The sequence below is a fragment of the Mya arenaria genome, chromosome 3 (assembly GCF_026914265.1).
Source record: "Mya arenaria isolate MELC-2E11 chromosome 3, ASM2691426v1".
Classification (NCBI taxonomy): Eukaryota; Metazoa; Mollusca; class Bivalvia; order Myida; family Myidae; genus Mya; species Mya arenaria.
This window is the reverse complement of record NC_069124.1, coordinates 4,587,397-4,610,969: the sequence shown is the minus strand read 5'-3', so window position 1 is coordinate 4,610,969 and position 23,573 is coordinate 4,587,397. Positions and strand designations below refer to the sequence as shown.

At 36.4% G+C, this 23,573-nt stretch overlaps 2 protein-coding genes across 4 annotated transcripts in view; one reads left to right on the top strand and one right to left on the bottom strand.

Annotated features, from left to right (window-relative positions):
• Positions 1–1,696, bottom strand: part of LOC128227123 (phospholipid-transporting ATPase VB-like) — a 38,241-nt gene extending 36,545 nt beyond the window's left edge. For all 3 annotated transcript variants that reach the window (XM_052937347.1, XM_052937348.1, XM_052937349.1), the window contains exons 1-2: positions 942–1,696; positions 16–220 (exon numbers count right to left, since the gene is read on the bottom strand). In XM_052937347.1, the coding sequence (XP_052793307.1) occupies positions 16–220; positions 942–1,330 (594 nt within the window). In that variant the 5' untranslated portion in view covers positions 1,331–1,696. The remainder of the gene's footprint in view (positions 1–15; positions 221–941) is intronic.
• A 4,538-nt stretch (positions 1,697–6,234) lies between these two features.
• LOC128226892 (COMM domain-containing protein 8-like) lies at positions 6,235–16,629 on the top strand. Its single transcript, XM_052937004.1, has 5 exons — positions 6,235–6,372; positions 11,305–11,460; positions 14,055–14,207; positions 14,914–15,069; positions 16,386–16,629. Exons 1-5 carry the CDS (start codon positions 6,301–6,303, stop codon positions 16,407–16,409), a joined length of 561 nt encoding a protein of 186 aa, XP_052792964.1. The 5' UTR covers positions 6,235–6,300; the 3' UTR covers positions 16,410–16,629.
• Positions 16,630–23,573: the final 6,944 nt, after the last annotated feature.

The following is a 23,573-nucleotide window of genomic DNA, read 5'->3' as shown; positions in this document are numbered from 1 at the left end:
CGCAGCTAACCTTACCTCATAGTTAATTCCAGACACTGATTGGCGCTGCTTGAGATTTGTTTCACCGTCAAGGTTCATAGTCTCTACATGACATATGCCTTGTTGGTCAGACGATTTGAGCAAAAGCAAATCAGCTGGTATGATGTCATTGCAAGAAAGATGAATTATATCCCCAACATGAATATGATGCCACTCTTTCAAATGGAATTCATGCTTTTCACTGAAACAAATAACATATAACGATAAAGTTCAATCGAAACATCAGTGTAAAACTATTTATATATGTTTATAAAAAGTGTTAAAAAATGGTTTGGTTAGGGTTACATGCTTTTCAAAAACAGGTAGGGTAGGTAGGCTTATTGGTATTGAAGCAATCTTCTGTATTATACTTTGAAGGTTTTTAAACTATTTATTAAAATACACACCTTAAAAAAAAAGTTTTACCAAAAGACTATAAAAATGGTAGGGCGGGAAGTCTTAATATTAGCTCTAAGCTATCCCTTCAATCCTTTACCCTGTATACTTGTAACATGCTGATATATTAACAACATATGAATAAGTAGTGTTTAAACCAAAAATGATAGGGTCAGTGCCTACATTGTAGGTAGGGTCGGGTAACCAGAACCAAAAGATAAGTTATTTAAGGCCTTAACATGGATCTTTGATTTATAGGTCCATGAGATTAATGATCATGAGATTACGTCTTACAAGTAATATACAACAATTTATAATTTAATATTTTCTTTCTTTCTTGAATTAATTGTGATCAATAATTAGCCATTTAAGTTTCTTATAACTTATCTGGCAACTAATCAAATGCATTCTATAGTCTATAATAATAGACATGTTATACAGGATTCTTCTAATTTCTAATGATCTGCCATATAAAAAATCGTAAAAAAATATGTCAACGTACAATAATTACTAATACTAATGCATACCTATGATCATACACACGGCAAGTACTTCCATTCACTTTTTTGTCAGACCGATATCTTCGATAATCTTCAAAAGCATCTTTAACAGATGTTACTGTCAACACAAACAAAATGGGAATCATTGCAATTTCCTTCCCAAACGCCTGAACTTGTGGCACCCAGTTCAATGCCACAACAAATAAGAAATATAGGTTGGCAAATCTATGGAACTGCTCAAACAAGTTCTTTGGCAAGAATGTTATTAAAGAGTATTTGGTAGTTTTTATTCCGTTGGATGCAAAGTCCCTGTTTGGGTGGCCTGGGCTTTTGACAGACTCCTCTAGAGTGTGGTTTGGAACCACCAGTCTGAACTTGGGCCCCGATCGATTGCTTCTATTCAAGAAATTCCCCATCTCTGTGAAAAGTATCGGGCAAATTTGCTTTATAAAGCTTTAAATAATCAAACGTTAGAAAATATTTATAAATGACAACGGCAGTTTTTCAATTGTTTCAGGAACTAGACCATCCCGTTATACTGGCTGGCATTGCAAAATCTTGAACACTGAGCAAATTGAAATAATGAGAACACAACACCCACAAGCTAAGCAGTATTTGTTTCACGTTGAATTACATTTTCATACATTCTCTTATATTCTATATTAAATATAACCACTGTCTATCCATATGTAAACACATTTGCTCGTTTTTTATTACGTCCATTCTTGTAAACACACAAAAACAGAAAATGACGTTGTTGACAACTTAACGTTGTTAAATTCATTTTCATTGGCCAATTTTCAAGAAGACATCCAATCAAATTAATGAAATTGTAGAGCACCTGTTTAGACTGGTTACTATACATAAATACTCAACTTGATTTATTCCTATGGCTGAATTTATTAATCGAATTTATTTATTTATTGTATTTTATTGCAAGAGAGTACATTTGACAATGAGAATATGAATGCAAATTTTAACACAATATTTAAACCAACATTATAAAATCAAGCATGGAAAGGGATTGGGCCACTAGTTTGCCAACATCCGCTACGGCTTTAAAGGCCTAATTTGGCATGCCTGTGCATCTCCTGCTTATTGCACTGGTGTCACAGTAGGTGCCAATTTCCTGTGTATTCGTTTATTGGCTCAGGGCATTTTAGGTCCATATCTAGCATAAAACATCCCAAACTGCACAGAAGGATACTGAGATCGGGTATCTGATAAGGCAATTAGGCAATTTGATTTGGGTGGGTGAGGGGTTACTTATAGAAGGCTTAAATTGAGGCCTTTAATCGAATCGTGCAAATCCTAAAAACATATACACATACAAATCACGTCATAAATCACGTGATATCTTTTTGTCATATCTTCATAAAATGTCCCTAAAAACATGAAACATTTCGTGCCATCCACTATAAGTGAATAAATAATTAATTTTCATTAACTTTCATTGGAAAATCATTGTTTCAATTTAAGTATATAAATTTATAAAATCGGGTTTGATGCATTTTAATTCCAAAAGTGTAAAAGTCGGGGTACATTCCTATCAATAACAGGAAAGGTGTCAGGTTATACTGGTCCGAATCCGGTCACGGCGTTAAAGCTCTGCAACACATGTGTCTTACCACGCGCATTGTTCCGGTGCGAACGTTGGAACGGACTCATGCGGGGAGACATACACCAACTTAAATGGCCCATCACTTTGGCCTAAAGAGACGGCCCAGAATCTTCCTCAGGCTCATCTAATAAGGACAGATATGGTAACCGATCTTGTAGGCGTCACCTCATTAGAGTCGTACATCGACAAGCAGAAACTTGCGTTCTTTAAGCTGCTTTGTTGGTACTCAGCACAAAGCATCGTGAGACATTTACTGCTATAAAGACATTTACTGCTATAAACACTTTCTGTGCAAATATTGTGCCGCACAAAACTAGGCTATATTAAACGCAAATTACTTCACCTTACGTGTTAAACCTAGTCAAAGCGTCATTCCCAAACAAATACATCTGGACACGTGTTTGCAATACAGCTGTCTATAACCAAGAAGCGAATGCATGGAATGCAAGAATGGACACAAGCTCTGACTTTGATCTATTTGCGCCTATCAAGTGTGTGGTCCGTCGCGAGAGCTCGTCCCGAGAGCCTCTCCCTCATCATGAAGCTGCTAGCATTTCTGTGCTGCCAGCGTCCCCCAGACCAGCCAGTTGACTGCCGTATATATGTCATCGGCAATGCAACCACGAGCTCGAGCACTTGATGTCCGGGTGTTGTTCAAATAACAATATTCGCTACTTTTATTCCTGGAGGCGATTAAAAGTTTGAGTGGACCGATGTATGATTTACTCAATACGACATCGAGACAGTCATTCATTCTGTACTCACTTGGCAAATTCGACGAACATTTGATAAATGTACTCGATGTACAATATACCCGGACTTCTTTATCAACTGTGCTAAATTATGCAATGATCGATTTAACTAAGACGCATTAAGTGCGTGCAGTTCACCAATGACAATGCCACTCGACAAAATGAGCTAATCCTAAAACGGTTATTTCTATTTCGCGTTCGAAAAAATATTGTTTAAAGTAATAGGAAACTGTCCATTGACTTTAGCCGATGTATTAAAGCTATATATTCATGACAGGTACATTTAAGCTAGACAACCTTTACGTTACAGAATGATAGATAGCTTAAAACGCTATTCAACATATTCATTTTATAGTTTTTTCTTATACTCTTACATGTCAATGTCAATGTAACTTACTAACATTGCGGTCGAAAGGGGAGCCGATGGTGCCTTGACGAGGAGGCCGAGAAAGAGTACGAGCTACAGGTAGAAGTTGGTCTGCAACCCAAGGCGGTAGAAAATGGTGTCATCGGATGGGTTTTCCATACTGTGTACTAAAATATCGTAACTTTTCTTCATTTCTTTTCAACTCAAATGGATTTGCTTAAATTGCCACAGCACAGCAATATAGAAAATCTTCCAGGGCCATCCGAGCGGGGGTGGGATGAATGGCCTAACAGGACAGATTCAATGACAACGAACAGGTGCGAACTGGAGGGACTATATCAGTGCTCTGTCGATGCGGAAATGTATGTTTACAAGAACCACCAAGGACTGAATATCCATCAGACAAAGAGCGGCTGTAAGGCACGTGAGAAACATCAGCAACGCACAGGTTTACCTGGTGTGAGAGGAAGATATCTGGTCGGGTGTCCAACCAAAGTATTGGTGGTCTCTCAAGTCCTGTATTTTGTCTGACTGAAGGCGGTATAACGACGGGTGTATCACAGGCCGTATATGCCTTCTTGAGTTTGCAGGGTTGTACACAATTAGTGTACTATTCCTGGGGATCAGGAAGATGATGACCAAGAAAATGAAGACAACTCAACAATTTTCAACCAGATCTATGCTAAGGAAGACTCTCCAATATTTCGGCCAACTACGTCACAGAACAGTGAGAATCGTCTATCAACAGAAGGAAGTCGAAGGACGATTTACCTTCCCGGAGTCATGGCGTACATCACTACTTGCGGCACAACACCCAAGGAAAGACAACAATCACCGGTGCCGACAATCCACGACGCTAGCGATCATCGGACCCGACATTCCACGACGCTAGTGATCGCCGGACCCGACATTCCACGACGCTAGCGATCATCGGACCCGACATTCCACGACGCTAGTTATCACCGGAATCGACCATCCACGATTCTAGTGATCTCCGGGACCGACAATCCACGATGCCAGCGATCACCAAAACCAACCATCAACGATGCTAGTGATCACCGGAACCGACAAACAACGATTCTATTGATCACAGGGACCGACAATCACAGATGCTAGTGATCACCAAAACCAACCATCCATGATGCTAGTGATCACCGAAACCGACAAACCACGATGCTAGTGATCACAGGGACCGACAATCACAGATGCTAGTGATCATCGGAACCGACAATCCACGATTCTAGTGATCACCAAAACCAACCATCCACGATGCTAGTGATCACCGGAACCGACAATCCACGATGCTTATGATCACCGGGACCGACAATCCACGATGCTAATGATCGCCTGGACCGACAATTCACGATGCTAGTGATCACCAAAACTAACCATCCACGATGCTGGTGATCACCGGAACCGACATTTCGAGACGTTAGTGATCACCGGAACCTACAATCCACGATACTAGTGATCACCGGAACCAACCATCCACGATGCTAGTGATCACCGGGACCGACAATCCACGACGCTAGTGATAACCTGGACCGACATTTTACGACACTAGTGATCACCGGAACGGACAATCCACGATACTAGTGATCACCGGAACCAACCATCCACGATTCTTATGATCACCGGAACCGACAAACCACGATGCTAGTGATCACCAAAACCAACCATCCACGACGCCAGTGATAACCTGGACCGACATTTCACGACGCTAGTGATCACTGGAACCGACAATCCACGATACTAGTGATCACCGGAACTGACATGCAGCTAAATGTAGATCTGTTGACCACTTAGAACTTGCACACCCACCATGACTGCTAGAGTGATATTTCGACATAAGCCTTATAACATTCATATACTGTAAGTACATGGTCTTCCGGACAAACAACCATCTTCCCATGAACAGTGGTATCGTGGATTGAAATTCGAACCAGTTCATGATCAGGTTATGTCGACGTGTCCAGACGCTCTTCCAGACCTACATGATTTCACGACACGGCGCATAAGGTTGTGCAACGGAGTGGATAGTGAGTAATAAAGATGTGACAAATATATAATGTGCTGTCCAAAGTGTGGAGACTGAATAGAGCAGGTTTAGGTAATTTGGATGTTTTAGGCGGTTTCTAGCTTCAACAGTAAAGTTGTTGTCATAACCTTGGTAGATGCGCCTTTGTCCAGAAATAGAAAATTATAGGTCAGTCGAGATTATGTTTTCTCAAAAGGCTTTTTTTCTATCTGCAGGGGCCTATAAAGGTCCGTGGTATCTGCAATTGAAAAACAAGAAAACATTGTTGTATGCTGTTTTAAAAACAGTTGGCATTTATTTACACTCCATACATTTCAAAAATTTTGTCCAGAATGCACCCCGGTTTCTACTTCAAAACTGCACTGAAAATAGTCAAATGTTTTATATAAAGTTAAGTCCGGTAGTATGATGTATATAATTGGCTAAAGGTTAAATGAAGAATCCGGCGTCTGAATTATACATTGAACCGGTTTAGTAAAAGACTGAAACAAATAAAGTATGATTTTTAACCAGTCTAGATTAGAAAGCTATTAATTGATTGGCTTAAATTGAAGCGACTCGGCCAATGAAACATTTCGTTATATATCTGATAAGGCAGGTGTTGCAAAATGGATGACCCCATCTATTCGAATGAAAGCATCGAGCTTTTAATGAAATACGAATCGAATAATTGCCCCCAAGTAAGCATACATCATAAAAATACAAATTATATCAATATTTAGTTAATTTTCATTGTTGACACCGTGTAGATGTCCCAGTATGGTGTTTGTTGCCATACTTCTAGTGGCACGAAGAATGAAATTGTGGAAATAATATGTTCAGACATAATCAAATTGTCGCAAGGGCGGTCAAGATTCCCCAAATTCAAATGTTAACTCCAGCCATTCTCAAAAATCCAAATGATTGTGATCAACATTCTGGATGTAAACAAAGGTGTCTGTACAGTGCTCCAGCCAGGATTTGAAAAGGGCAGGGCGGAGTTTTGAAAAGGGCAACTACATGAGTCGTGTAGGGGCGATTGGGGGTGGTTGTGGGAGGGGTCCACCCCTGTCACAAGGTTGTTTTTGTTTGTTGTTGTTTTGTGGGGGGGGGGGGGGCGGGTCTCCACCTAGAATTTGATTTGTTTTCATACTCAATTTAAATCATTTTCCATGATTTCCAGACTTGAACAAAAAAAGTTTGTTTTTTTCTCCAAATTTGGAAGGGTGTGTTTGAATAATATCAAAATTAAAATTTGTCTTTTTGTCTGTGGTAGTATGATTGTACTTGTCTGGAGTCTCCTTTAGTGCAATGTCACATATTTCTCCAAAAATCGAAGACAGTTAAACATTTGAAGCAATCAAATAAATAAATACACAAAAAACAAATATGTAGGTGACGAATCTTAGTTTGGTACGATCGGGATTGGGTACGAATGTTACATTCAGCCTGGCTGTTTTTAATTGTCTTTGGTAAAATAATGTTTAATATGCTAATGTTTTAGAATAAAATGACAATAAAAATCACTGCCCTTTCTTTAAAAATCACTTATAAAACATAGAACATTGATAAAATAACTCCGAAATTCGTTCTGACAAAATGGCGGTTTCGGCGAATTTTGACATGATCATAACCACGATAGGTAAACACTACATAAAGCATCAGCATATATTTCTGGGTTACAATGAAATTTTCATCAATAATATTTTACAAATAAACTTTAAAAAACATTTACTGAAATAGTGAAGTATTTGATTGTGTTAGCGCCACCTTTGTTATGTTTACAATTGGCCGTGACCCTCTGCTTCAAATCAACAATGTTAAAATGACGATTTTCTTCAGTACAATACAATTAACAATTATTTTAAAAGATTTAATTGTGCTTGACAACATTTTTCACCATCCCTTCGCATTTTCTATCGCATTTACGAATTTTCATCATTAAATGAACGAATTCTCAATGTATATTCTGATTGGCTGATATTCAATAGCTCCGCCTCCTGCCGATGTTTCCCTATTTGTCTCTTCTTAATTATTGGATTAGAAGATGACCGATTATGAATACACAGGTCGTCTGCTCACTACACAAATACACAATTAGCTGTCATATGACTTGGACAAGGCACATGGTAAGATGAAAGGGCAGTACGGCATATTTTAAGCAGTCAATGGGGGCATGGTGACACCTAGCGGGAACACTATTATCATAAGTATTACGTAATTTGTCTCAATTATGACAGCGGATTAAGGGCTGCCGATCTTTTATAATGATTTCAATAGTAAAAAGGGCACAAACGGGATAATTGGTGCTAATAGAGCATTTGTGAAAAGGGCACTACTCAAAAAGGGGGCAGGGCGGTAAGAAAAGGGGCACGGGCGCTGCGCCATTGAAAAACGGGCTAGCTGGAGCACTGCTGTATGATAAAAAAATCAATTATCAATAATCTTCTGAGAACCTTCAAATCATGGCCGAAATTTAGTCTATAATAATAGACGTGTTATACGGGATTCTTCCAATCCCTAACGTCTAAACGGGAATGTGCAAAAAAACGGGGGGTGTTTTAAAAATATTGAAATTGTATTAAGTGAAGTATTTTATGTCTGAAATTGATCATAAAGAGTTATATTCATATTTTACCATGTAAGTGAAATGTTATTTTGCACTAAACAAGCATTTAATGCATAAAAACAAGTTGTTTACCTTTCCAATAAAACGAAAGTTGACTTGACACAGATAATAATTATATGCGAAGGGGAACAATCATAATAACTCGGCCTCCTCCGACAAAGCTTCGAGATAGACCTCGTTATACAATCGTAACAACTCAGCCATGTCCGAAATGTTCCGAGCGATTTAAAACTGTGCCCTGAAGCCTTGCAGGTGCCCTTCATGTATATATCGTTATGTTTTGACAAAATGAAATGAAGAAAAGCCGTCAAACTCATAATTATAAGTTGGATATTTTTTTGTTTGCGTACGGAACTAATATAAAATAACATTATCTGGTAATATTTCTTGTTTTTATGATATTTTATAGACGCTATATGCTTTAACCCGGAATCCTGACCGGAACAACTACCCACTTTTGATACTAAACAATTTGTATGTGAAGGATTTGCCATATCAAAAATCTAAAAAAAATCTGTCAACGTACAATTATTTGGACTAGGCCGAAATTACTCTAAAATAATAGACGTGTTATACAGGATTCTTTTAGTCCCAAACATCTAAACAGGTTTGTGCAAAAACTGGGTGGGTTTGAAAAATATTGAAATTGTATTTTGGGCCAAATTGGCGATTTTCTTTAAACAAATCAACAAATTTCGTTGATAATTTACTGTTTAGCTTGAACATTATCACAAAAAAAAATCGACCACGTCTTATAAACGAGTCTATACAAAAAACACCAGATTTCATGGGCAAAGTTAGGGGTCGAATTGACCCCGTCTTATGCACCAGTCAAAAGTTTGTGCACAATATTTTTATGCCCCCACAAAGTGGCGGCATATAGGGTTGCCCTTGTCCGTACGTACGTCTGTCTGTCTGTACGTACGTACGTCCCGAAGATTGTTTCCGATCTAATTCTTGAAAACCGTTTGTCCAATCCTCACCAAACTTTAAACACATGTTTGTGACCATAATATCTTGATCAAGTTCCTTAGCCATGGAAATCGCTTTTGTCATTTAGGAGTTACGGCCCTTTATTTGCAAAAAAAGACTTGAAAAATACGTCCCGAAGATTGTTTCCGATCTAATTCTTGAAAACTGTTTGTCCAATCCTCACCAAACTTTAAACACATGTTTGTGACCATAATATCTTGATCAAGTTCGATAGTCATGGAAATCGCTTTAGTCATTTAGGAGTTACGGCCCTTTTTTGCCAAAAATACTTCAAAAATATATGTTTCCAATCTAATTCTTGAAAAGTATGTGTCCAATCCTCACCAAACTTTACATACATGATTGTGACCATAATATCTTGATCAAGTTCGATAGCCATGGAAATCGCTTTAATCATTTAGGAGTTAGGGCCCTTTATTTCCCAACAATACTTAAAAAATATCATCTCGATGTAAATGAGATGTGGATCCAACAAGTTTTTTCCTGCCTGAATGGCGCCATATAACCTATACAGTCTTGCGATGCCGTAAAACCCAACTCAACTCAACTTATCCTATATGTGCAGATTATCCTGAATAATCATTATGGCTTATTTTCTGTGACAAAAAATCGAAGTGGGGGCATCCGTGTCCTATGGACACATTTCTAGTTCATTATAATTTGTATAACTTATTTTAACTGTTTAAAGTATTTTATTTTTTAAAAAAGTAATTAATTTTTTACATATTTGCCATGCAGTCACTTTAAAGTTACTTATCACCACAAGAGGGGCAAAGGAATGCATCATCCCTTCTAATGGCTTTCACATGGGTATAAAATAATAAATTCACCCATCATGAAACCTGGTACCACTGGCCCAACTCTGAATGAGCCTCATATGACCTGCCCAGGCTGCAATATGTATAATTTTATTATAACTGAGAACCCAATTATAATTCAAGATAGTTACCTGTAGATAAATTTCATTAATTTTAGAATAAGCAATATACCATCAGGGCTTTTTCTATAGTACCCACGGGTCCGACTATCGGACCCATTCCCAAAGCAAAATATAAGGTATTTTTCCCAATCTTCAGAAAAAAATCCCAATAAAAAAAAAAATCCCAATAAAAAATATTTTTTTATTTTTTTTTAGAAAGTCTTTTTATCTGTATTGTTTCATTTGCAACATCCTAATAAATCATGTGATGTCAAGTTTTTTTGATAATTGATTTCAGAAATCATTGATTTTCATCACATTCAGAGATCAGTATCAATTATTATCTGTCATGATTTATTGCAATAGATATTTACACCCCAAGGATTGATATTTCAGCCATTTTGGGTCTTTAAAAGGGTAAATAAACTAATATTAAATCATTTCCTAATTCGCAGGAGACTAGACAGCTTTTTCTCTGAACTGTAAAATTTCCCAATTTCGGCATTTTCACGACGCAAAATTTCCCAAAATGTCCAGGGTCTTTTTCCCAAAATGGGCAGAAAAAGCCCTGACCATATTTTGATGTGCTTTTAATGTTGTGCACTATACTTAGAAAAAGATAGGGCATAGGTTTAAGGCTCTGGTAGATATGTTAAATCTGGCAAACAAAAACAACACGATTTTAAAGAAGTATTTTACAAGTGAAATCATTATAAATGAAGGTTATAATTTGGCATCAATTAAAATGACTAATTGGTGTTGTTTCAAGTAAAACTGAAGTTTTTTTAACAGTAGCATTCCTATTCTTTTTCAAATGAAGTTTTCTGACAGTTCTACTGTTATGGTTAACAAATGGAGCTTATTTTACCGGAAGTGACGCAAAATAGAAGTGTTTAACCTATTTTCAGGGGGCGGTCGAAAATAGGTTGTGGTCGAAAATATGTTGTTCCGGGACATTCAAAAAACACCAGATTTCATGGGCAAGTTAGAGGTCTTCTTAAAAACGGATCACCGTTCTAGGTGGGAAAATACAGTCAACTAATCACATGATTTGTCCGTTGAAACATTGAATGTCTAGGGATTCGATTTCAGTTGCTGCATAAGCTAGTGGATGGTATCTGTCACCGCACAAAGCCCAAGTATGATGACTACTCAAAGGTATGGAGCCTTCAGGAATGGTGGAGCCTGGCTGATGCATACACAGAACTGTACAGGCAGGCAGTCAAACACTGTTGGAGTAAAGATCAGGTATAAGAACTTGTTTACCAAATATGGTAAAGACTCTATACTGTCCAACATTAAGAATATAAATCATTATACTTGTCACCAGGGTTTCCGCCAGGCCTTTATGGCTTGTCGGGCCCGACATGCCTCCCGCTTGCAAGGCTAATTACCAACACGCATTAATTATGCTGACATGCTTTAATACGTACAGCGACAAGCCTTATCAAAACAATCATCAGTTTTGACAATACACAGTTTTGCTGCGATTGCAACGGTTGACTGACAGCCAGAAGGCATGTCGGTACTATTACGGCATTTGTATCAGCCATTCAGGATCGACGACACCATGAAGGCGTGTCGGTGAGGATCGACAGTGCAATTAACCAAACTCCTCCTTTTCTTTATCAAAATGGGAATGTGTGAAAAAAACACCACTGTCGTAATTGCGACCTTCATCCCTATAATCACTTATGATTGCAAAGTAAACAATAAGTGTTAATTGATTTCGGTAACATAAATTATGTGTCATTTTATTTTGTTAATTGATCCCGAGTCCGTTGGTTAATTGTCCTTTTGTTTATAAATTATTAAATTGTAATTGAGAAGCATGGTCGAAGAAAAGATAATACCTATCAAAACATGTCATGTCAACTTGATTTTTTACTATGTTCATATGAAAAAAAGAAATCTTTCTGTATAAGAATTCCAACATGTCGAAATGTAAACCTTCCATGGCTTCTATTGAATCATTCTACAAGCGCTCACATACTAAGGTTAGTGAAAATACACATTACATTCCCTTTTAGTTATTAATTAGCTGACCCGGCTTTAAAATTATTAGCTGTTGAAGCGTTAAATACACACACGAGCAGTCGCTTTTCTCCGTGCTCTTTTGGGTTCCAGCATGCAGACCGTGTGTTTTACACATTTTGCTGTGATGTCAACGGTGTCAATATAAATAATACACACACTAAACGAATCATGAGTCGATCAATATCGTCGATATGGTATTGTCAGAATACTTGAGAAATACCAATAATAAATAAAGAGAAACACTTAAACCTTTTCGCAAATATTTTTAATGTAAAGCTGACTTGAGTTCTTAATTCTAAATCATAGGAACATAACTGTAAACTTGTTTAAAATGCAGGAAATTGCACCATTTTGATTACGAAAATAAAAAAAAATCGACGTGGGGAAAACTCCTCCTGAACCCTCCCCTCCCGACATGCCTTATGAATTTCCTGGCGGAAACCCTGCTTGACACATATGCATGAATTGATATATATTTAAAAGAAAAGTAAACAGTTACTATTCAGTAAAGAAAGTATATAAGTAAATACTAAATATTTAATAACAAGTTGGACTGAGTACTTCTGCTTGCATGATATGATAATGGTATATGACGTTCGGTACATTAATTGTATCAAACGTTCGAGTATCGATCAAAACTGTTACTCCCTACTCATCGGTTATTATTCATTAACAAAAGATATCCAACTTAAATTAAAATGGTGAGTGTTAAATTATTGGAAGTTGTGACAATCAAGATCATCCAGCTCACTTAAGTTCTTTTAAACTAAGTGCAACGACAGGGAAGCTCACTGCATCCGGGGAAAAATAAATCAAACTTACCGATCGGCACAACTTTAATCTCGAACAAGACTCTTCAAATAGAGTCACGTCAATCATCTTTTGCAAACGTTCTCAACACTCAGCATTGGTACCATGATATTTCTTAAGCGAAATGCAACCAATTGCCCTGAATTGCCCTGATGTTTAAAACGTGATCGTATGTTCACCCGTGTTGCCTTTTATGGGAATAAAAAGGTCAATATGTTGACAGTTCTTCGTAAACTGTAATCTTTATTTGTTGCAATTTTAATCCTAGGAAAATATCATATCATATATTGGAAATTTGTCATTTTGAATCGATCATTTCATTTGATACTCAGCCCTGATAAAAAGACATTACAGAAATATCATTCATGTTGCAATACTTTTATAATCCAAAAAATGAATAATCATATTCCGCTAATTAAAAGGGATCTGATGATTCATCATTTTATATAACCTTTCATTGAAGAAGATGTATCATAGTTTTACCAGCGGCATACGGGCAGGCAGTGTCCAGTATGTTGTCTGATCAATAACTTTAGAAGTCTTTGTCCATTCATCACCAAATGTGGTCAGAATGTGTATGGGCATGATATCTTAGACAAATTTGAATGCCAGCAACATCGCTCTGGTTACTCGAAAGGTATCGCCCTTTTATTTTAGAAATTACCTTAAGTGGTCTTGTACAATCATTACTTTAGAAGCCTTTGTCCAATCATCACCAAATTTAGTCAAAATGTGTATGGATATAATGTCTCAGACAAGTTTGATAACCAGCCAAATCGTTTTAGTCACTCAAGAGTTATCACCCTTCAAATATAGAAATTACCTCCTGTCTGATCTCCAAATTGTAGACATGATTGTTCAAGTTAAACACTGAAATATTCGAAAGCTAAATGTTAGTCAGTCTCAGACAGCATGTAATAAAGAATGGAAATTTAAAAATGTTTACCATACAGGTATACACATAAACAGCTAAAAGAGCCTTTATTTGATTTCAGTTGTTGAGTGAGCTCAGTGGGATCAGGGAAGAGTACCAGTCTGTTGTATGTGATGTATTGACAAGCCGGGAAAAAGACATACGGAACCAACTTCTCCTAGACAGCCATGCCATCTCACACGCAACTATGACAGACTTCGACTGGAAACTTAAGGTACAAATTCTGAGTCTGCTGTGGTGTATAAATATACTCTCCTCCAACTGAGGTGAATAAATGGTAATTAGTTCTTATCATCTGTAACAATGTAGTGATTTAAATAATCTTCTCTCATGATTGTATATTTGAAATTAGTCACAAAACAAGAGTTGTCACCTTAAGTGACAAATGCCCCCGTAATGCCATCATGTTCGGGTGGATAATGCAATTACTGATAAGTCTACATGCAGGAAGAGCAAACTTATAACTATGAAAATATTCAAGACGCCATAATGATTAACCTCAAGTTTAGGGTAGTGATGAAAGAAGAGGTAGGGATCATGAGGTAGGACAATGGTTTTGCATGCTACATGTTGTCTTATGTACCCAACACATGTGACAAGAAGTTTTAAAATACATCTTTTCATGACAAAGTTAAAGACCTTCGACCAACTATGCCATACATCTGCCAATTTATTTAAAAATTCCTCAGTGCCTTACAAAGTTATCGCCTGGACACTACCAACTATACTGTATAAGCAGCATTCCACAATGATTGACCTAAACCTTTTAGGTAGGGACTTGGTCTTGCATACAACATGTCATCTTTATGTACAAAGTTAGTCTGAACTCTGGAAAACTGCCCTTAGGGTGCATAAAAACTTGCGTAAGAAACATCCTAATTGAGTCTTAAGTTTTTTGGTATGAATATCCTTTATTTCAGTTGGTGATGGGGAGTGATAAGTTATCAACTGTGCATGAGCCGCTACTCTCTGTTGACCTCGATGTACAGATGACAGACGGACGGAAAACTGTTTCCATGGAGCTCAACAGAGAACAACTGTCGGGGCTTATTAGCAGTCTTGAGGCAGCCAACAAGGTAATTGTAATTGTGTATGGATTATCTACTGCACTGTTATTGTGTTTACATGGATGGCTTAGTTTTAATAGGAGGAGCATACCATGACCGGCATATGAATCAGACCCCTATTGATTTTGATGTCAGTAGACTGAGCTTGTGGTTTGTAGTATCCTTGAACTCTAAAAGCTTGTTAGGTTGATAAATAGAGTATGCTTGGGCCTTATGTCCTCAAACTTGGTAGGGAGTTTGGTCAGCAGATGACCGTATTGATTTGGTCAGTAGGTCAAAGGTCACAGTCATATTGACCAATAACACCAAGAGTTTGTCCAATTGATAGCCAAAGCATGCTTGGCCCTACAGTTCTCAAACCCAGTGGGTAGGTTGGTTATGACCAGCAAATGGCCCCTAATGATTTTTAGTTTAGTAGGTCAAGGGTCATGGTTGTGGTGAACGTTATCACAAAAACCATGTCTGATTGAAAAGACTTGGTAATGAGGTTGGTCATAACATGCAGATGACACCTATTGATTTTGAGGTCAACAGGTTAGGGTAACATTTACTTTGAAAACAAAAACCTTGTCCAATTAACATGAAGTCTAAGAGAACACTTGGACCTACAGTCCTCAAACTTGTTGTAAACATATTGGTTACCACTTCAATTGACGTTTAAGCAGCTGCCTATAATATATATATATATATATATCTGTACAAAAAATGCATTGCATAATTATACCTTGAACTAACTTATTTCTGTCAGCAAGACCCATACATGTTAAACTGGAAACTATAACTCATTAATTCCTGTAAGAACATATAGAACAGGGGCTTCCATTAAAGCTTCTGTGCTCTTATAATGGCTCGTCTGAAAAGGCTCAATTGGGGGCATTTGTCACCTGACTGATACAGCTCTGGTTACAACAATTAAGACCTTAAATGGAGTTGTACATGTAGAAGAACACTTGACATATACATATATATTTTTAACACTTAGACATTAAGGCAAGTAAGACTTGATAGCAACAAGACATACCGGTAGCTGAACAGACTTAAACCTGCTCCCTAAAGTCGGGTTGTTCCAACATATATTTAATTACAATTAGACATTAAGGCAGCTAAGACTTGATGGCAACAAGACATAGATGACCAGACTTAAACCTGCATCATGAAGTCGGGTTGTTCCAAATGCAGTTGATATTTCTTTCCCAAATTTAGTTTAAGGATTTTTCTTAAAGCGGGAAACAATTGTGGTACGACCGGGGTAGTCATGTGTTCCAAATAGTTACAAATCAGAAAAACAATCACAGACTAACACTTTAACGTTTAATTTATTTCAGGCTCTTCTACAGCTGAAATCATAAAGCTTTATAGAAAAACTTAAGATACTCCAGCTGGGATTGACCAAGGCAAGCTGTGATATTGTGCCAAATATTCCTATTCACGAACACTCGACCATGTGCAATATGTGCCCATACTTAATCATTGTAGTGTTTATTATTTTAGTATAAACATGTTTATGTAATATTAGTGATATATAAATTTGTAATAAAGGTGATATATAAATTAAATGTCGTCTTTAGACTTACCCTCTTTTGTCATGGTAATTCCCAAGCCCTCAATTCCTTTATGCAGATTTAAGCTAAGCTCACTATATTTGTTTTGGTATAATTTGTGTAATATTTACATTCTGAAGAGATATTGGACTTTTAAAAAGGGAAATTAATTTTATGATGATAATGTTGAAGTAATTTTTATTTTGTAATATCTTAGTAAAATCAAGAAATTTACTGAAATAAGCAAGAAAGTTCGAGAAATTGGGGCCATATATTTATATATATATTAGTGGCCTTTCTTGCATACCGGATGTGTGTTTCCTGTCATGTGACCAGTGCTTACACCCCCCATGTAAGATGAGTCACGCGCAACAACACGCCACTTCTTTTATTGTATGGTTTATAAAAAGTATATTATGCAATTTCGATAAAGCGCAATTAAAAATATAAGTATGCAATACTTTTAATTAAAATTGCAAATAAATAATCGTAAAAGAGTGATTCTTAGAGGAACTATTTGACGTCAATAGAGATTTAAAATTACTGCGCTTTATGACGTCAGTACACTCCGTCGTACACGCTTTTTGGTGAAATGTACAATAGTGCGTTTTCTATGTCAATTTTTCCACAAATTCATAATTTTAGGTATGCAAGATCAAACATCAATCATGTTTTTCCATTCCGGATCGAAAAATCCGACCCTTGGACATGCTGTATGGCTGGTAACTCGGCAAGCCTCGTTAACGGCTTAAGTGCCTGACCTCAGGTCGGATTTTTCTATCTGAACCGAAAACACATGATAGATACTTATATTCTGCCTATATTAAAGAGTGTTCAAGTCATATTAATGTTTTCCTAATTTTTGCATCCACTGACATGCACCTAATTTGGCCCAACTTAAATAAATAAATTATTGTAGCTTTATTGAAAATATTGAATAAGTTTAAGTCAGAAAGTAGATTGGCCATTTGTTTGTATGTCACACTTAATTTCTGCTCAATAACTACAGAATGCCTGGACTTCAGAACTTTATACTTGGTATGCCAGTTGGTCATGACTAGAAGATGACCCCTTTTGATTTTGAGATCAGTAGGTCAAAGGTCAAGGTCGCAGTGACCTTGAGGTGAAAAAACGGTTTCCGCTGAAGAACTAAAGAACACTCCGGGGCCAAGGAACTTCATACTTGGTAAGCAAGTTGGTCATGATTAGTCGACCCTTTTGATTTTTTTTATCAGTAGCTCAAAGGTCAAGGTTGTGATGACCTTCAGGTGAAAACGATATGTTGGTAGTGAGCTTAAGTTGAAAAGGGGTTTCTTCTCAATAATTGAAGAAAGCTTCCACCCAGAAGCTTCATACTTGGTATGTCAGTAAGTTCAAGGGCGCAGTGACCTTGGAGTGAAAAAACAGGATTCCGCTCACTAACTAAAGAATGCTTGGGACTTGGGATGCAAGTTGGTCATGATTAGTAGATGACCCCTATTGATTTTGAGATCTAATGCAGTAGATGTTCACTATTGAATATAGGTGAATAGGCCAAACTTCCAAGGTCAAAGTTAGTTCCTCTCCAGTCCAAAAGTACAAATTTCATGTCCACCATTGAAAATTCTCAGCTACAACCACACAATGGGGGAGACAAGTGCTTTTTTCAAAAAATGAATCTCTAGTTATGTTGACAACACAATAGAATTGTTTGCCCATGGGTCATTCATCTATTACTTACATATACATTGCCCTGGCTCTGTGAACTCCAGAACTTTACTAATATCTTACAAACATATACATTGCCCTGGCTCTGTGATCTCCAGGACTTTACTAATATCTTACAAACATATACATTGCCCTGGCTCTGTGATCTCATGGACTTTACTAATATCTTACAGACCTATACATTACTTTGGCTTATGACCTCAAGGACTTGACTAATATCTTACAAATACATTGCACTGGCTCTGTGCCCTCAGAGACTTTACTAATATCTTACAAACGTATACATTGCTCTGGCTCTGTGACCTCAAGGACTTTACTAATATCTTATCAACATATACATCGCTCTGATTCTGTTACCTCAAGGACTTAACTAATACAGTGTATCTTACCAACATATACATTGCTCTGGCTCTGTGACCTCAAGGACTTTACTAATATCTTACCAACATATACATCGCTCTGACTGTGACCTCAAGGACTTTACTAATATCTTACCAACATATACATTGCTCTGACTCTGTGACCTCAAGGACTTTACTAATATCCTACCAACATATACAATGCTCTGACTCTCTGACCTCAAGGACTTTACTAATATCTTACCAACATACACATTGCTCTGACTCTGTGACCTCAAGGACTTTACTAATATTTTACCAACATACACATCGCTCTGACTGTGACCTCAAGGACTTTACTAATATCTTACCAACATATACATCACTCTGACTCTGTGACCTCAAGGACTTTACTAATATATTACCAACATATACATTGCTCTGACTCTGTGACCTCAAGGACTTTACTAATATCTTACCAACATATACATCGCTCTGACTTTGTGACCTCAAGGACTTTACTAATATCTTACCAACATACACATCGCTCTGATTCTGTTACCTCAAGGACTTAACTAATACAATGTATCTTACCAACATATACATTGCTCTGGCTCTGTGACCTCAAGGACTTTACTAATATCTTACCAACATATACATCGCTCTGACTGTGACCTCAAGGACTTTACTAATATCTTACCAACATATACATTGCCCTGGCTCTGTGACCTCAAGGACTTTACTAATATCTTACCAACATATACATCGCTCTGACTGTGACCTCAAGGACTTTACTAATATCTTACCAACATATACATTGCCCTGGCTCTGTGACCTCAAGGACTTTACTAATATCTTACCAACATATACATTGCTCTGACTCTGTGACCTCAAGGTCTTTACTAATATCTACCAACATATACATTGCTCTGACTCTGAGACATCAAGGACTTTACTAATATCTTACCAACATATACATTGCTCTGTGACCTCAAGGACTTTACTAATATCTTACCAACATAAACATCCCCCTGACTCTGACATCAAGGTAAGTGGTTGGTAGAAAGGATGAAGGCCTGATGCATTTGCAAAAGTGATGTCAAGATTGATTTCACACAACTATATTTACACCTCAACTTCCATTCCTTAAATGAACGTCATTTCGGCAATTGCGTTCATCAATCGATGAACGCAACATCTTCGGATATGTTCGGATCGCAATTCATTGCATAACAATATACATGAAAGATATTGATCTTGTCATTGGTTGTATTGTGTCAGCAAGTCCCGTAAAATATAGATCAACATTTTTAAAAGGGTTAGTTTATTATATTTTAAATATATTGGTACCAGAAGTGTTGAAATTTTACGTTTTTAAGTGATTTAAAGTGGTTGATCTTTTCCCGCGTTATTGTGACGTCATTTGAAAAATATGTTTCCGGTTATAGTCGGGTCTTTCTATTTACAGAATGGGTAAGAACGGATTTTTGAAAGGTTTTCTTAAATGAAATGAAGTATATTTTTAACAATTCTTAAATGAAATAATGAACTATTGGTGTAAATATAAGGAATGAATTGCGGGGTTGATGTCATTATCGGGGATATGAACGCAATTGGCGTGGTCAAAGTACGCGTGGAGTCCTTCGGACTCCACACACATTGACCAACCCAATTGCGTTCATACCCCGATAATGACATCAACCCCGCAATTCATTCCTTAATTGAATACCAGTATGAACTGTTCTGGAGACAAACAATACCGACAAAGATGTAGTAGTTACAAATGGTGATGCAATACTGTGATGATGATTCACTCATCCATTTGAATCCTTTGATTCATCATAGATTTTCTGTTTAATACATTAATATTTTTTATATGTTCTGTTCTTTCTGAAAAAGTAATTGATATCGGTAAAGCTAATATGAAAGTAATAAGTGCAGGTCACAGACCTCTCGCCGTGAAGCTTACACTACGTGAATATGCATGTGCAGATCAGACACTGACGATATTCCTGTACACAAGAGAAACGAATCATTGACAAAGTTTATTTAACTTTATTTTTGGTTGTAAACAGCTATTTACAGTAAAAACTTCAAATTAGATGGTTTTCAACATCAGAGATACTTGTCATGAGATCAAAACAATATAAACAAGAGTTACATGTGCACATAAACGTTAGCACAACAACTATTCTACATCATAATAAAAGCACCGGAATTGCTATTATGACATAAGTAGATCGCAGTGAGGCAGAGCACTATATGCCCTAATTACCCATTAAAATAGCATGATATGAAATGAGAAACACAATCAAGGGCTGTGTTAGACACCTTTTTGAAATATCAAACTTGAATAATGTTGGTACAAGGCTGAAACAATAAATGTTTCTTAGGAATTATTCTGAATGAATAAAATGATGACAATATGTCTCTATGCCTGGACACTATCGCTGATTTTATGCAAAAACATCAATTAGGCTAGTAAGACACAATTTTAACAATTAACAATAAGTAACACTGTGATAGAACAAATAATACTGCCAGTTATCACTGATCTTGGAAGAAATCTCAAGGACTTTCTCGTAAACAAGGAAAAAAGCTCAAGGACTTTCTCGTAAATAAGGAAAAAAAACTCAAGGACTTTCACATAAACAAGGAAAAAATCTCAAGGACTTTCTCTTAAACAAACAAAAAAATCTCAAGGACTTTCTTGTTAACAAGAAAAAAAACTCAAACAAAATATTTACAAACGATATTTACAAAAATAATAGGTCTATACTTATGCTTATTCATTAAAAAATACATAATTTTAATGACTTGTTCCATGAGCAAAGCAAGGTTAGTTTTTTTTTTATAATATATATTCCCTCAAGCAAAATGGAAGTTTTTTGTTGATCCCGAATTACGAAGACAATCAGACATTGCTTATTCCATTGATGTCTAACAGTCACACTTTATCATTGTGTGTGTACTTCATCCATTAGGCATTAAACTTGTTTCTGTAGTTTTTCACATAAGTATTAACATCAAACTGTGAAAACAATCCAAAAGAACACTCTTTATACTTGTTGTTAAATTGTACTAGGCACCTAATTATAAATGAATAGCAATTTTTATTTTTTATATGGTTGGTATCATTGTGGCAGATGGAAATCAATGTATTTACATATATATATATATATCAATATATTGCTAACAATGCAGCCAAATTTGCCTTTGACATTTAGACGTAAAAGGCAAGTATGCATGTAGAATAAGAAAATGATATTGAGTTATTGCATTAAGGTGACAATTTGTTCTAAATGTGAAAGACAGCCTACAAAGGAACTCTACAAAGATCAACATTCTGATAAATTTTGATGATGAAAATTTAATTGTCTACAAATTGATGTCAAGTGACCATCTTTAAACTTGGGATTCTATAACAGAACTTAATTTTTACATTAATAAGGGCATACATTCTAAATAAAATGTTATGCTTATCAGATTGGGATGTAAATACAGCCACAGAACTGTTAACATTAGATGTTTAATTAATTTTACCTTGCATTTTAACCTGGCATGACAAATGTTCTGACCAAATATAAAGAACATTGGGTAAATATGCAGCCTCTATCATGACTCGTTCTCAAATATCATCTATATTCAGAGAAAAACAAACCAAGTTCAAGTTGGTCTTAATGAATAATGGGCAGAAACATTTAATGTGATCTAGGTTTCACTTATATAAGCCTTAATGGGCTAATTTTTCGCCTGACATGACTTATATTTGATAACTCAGATTTCATATAGACAAGCATTTTCACCAAAGTTCATAGAGATTGGGTAGAAACTGTGGCTTTAAGAGTATTGCCACAAGGTTTTTCAGACATCAGGGCCCATCAGACCTGACCCTTGAACAATTACGTCTCTTAGCTCGCACACTTCGCTCTTTTCGAAGATAAAGGCAAATTAAGATTCCATGAAATTTACAAAGATTAAAAAGGGATATGCTCTGCGATTCAACTGACATCAAACAAAGATCGGCTTTGCAAACCGCTTTTGATTAGAAAGCTGCTCTTTCAACAGCCCTTGTCAGCCCTGTTGAAAACAACCAATCGTGTTAAACATATTAAACTTGCTTGGTTGGCTGCATCCAATGGGAATACCTGGCACATGTTTATAGCACTAAATTTGTATATCAATGTAACCAAGTGAACAAGATAATGATCGAATTTCGTTGATAAAATTTGGAAAAGCTCTGGACCAAGCAATGAGAGTAAATGTAAAGTTTGCATTGAAGTTGGAAAGTTGCCTACTGACAATTTCTATCAAATAAACATCGAGTGATTAAAATAGCTCATGATATGAACTTTGCACTCTGGTGAGGTAAATTTAAGATACATCAGGTCAATTTATGAGGAGACCATACACAGTTCTTTGCATAGACCGTACACATTAAGGTAAGCCTACAGAAACCATACAGCAGCAGCACTTAAACAAGACTAGCACAAAATTTCATCATTAAATATATGGTAACAGCTTAACAATAATAGGCGAATTTTGTTTAAGTAAATAACAATGTTAACAGGATAGTTACTTTTATAGATGAACTATTTTATGATGTGCTAATATATCTAAATAAAGCAAGAAGAGCCAAAACAGTTGTCTCAACATTTGTAAGAAGTACTGAAGGTCACAAATGTGTTAATGAAACTTCCGGAGTAAGAAAGGTTTGAAAGTTAACAACATTGTTAACAAAACAAATATTTGAACAATCAGCCTAATATCTATGATACAATGTTAAACATATGTCCCTATTTCCTTAATCTTTGTATTAAAGTGAATTTGTTTTAGTTTACAAGCTCCCCATCAGATTCTTCAATATCCAAACAGGATCTATGGTAAAAATGAAATGAATGAAAAATATCACTCATCATCAGTATGT

Coding starts and splice junctions, on each gene's coding strand:
- LOC128226892 (XM_052937004.1), top strand. CDS start 6,301: ATGGATGACCCCATCTATTCGAATGAAAGCATCGAGCTTTTAATGAAA. Junction 6,373..11,304: donor AATCGAATAATTGCCCCCAA/GTAAGCATACAT, acceptor ATTCGATTTCAG/TTGCTGCATAAGCTAGTGGA. Junction 14,208..14,913: donor ACTTCGACTGGAAACTTAAG/GTACAAATTCTG, acceptor CCTTTATTTCAG/TTGGTGATGGGGAGTGATAA.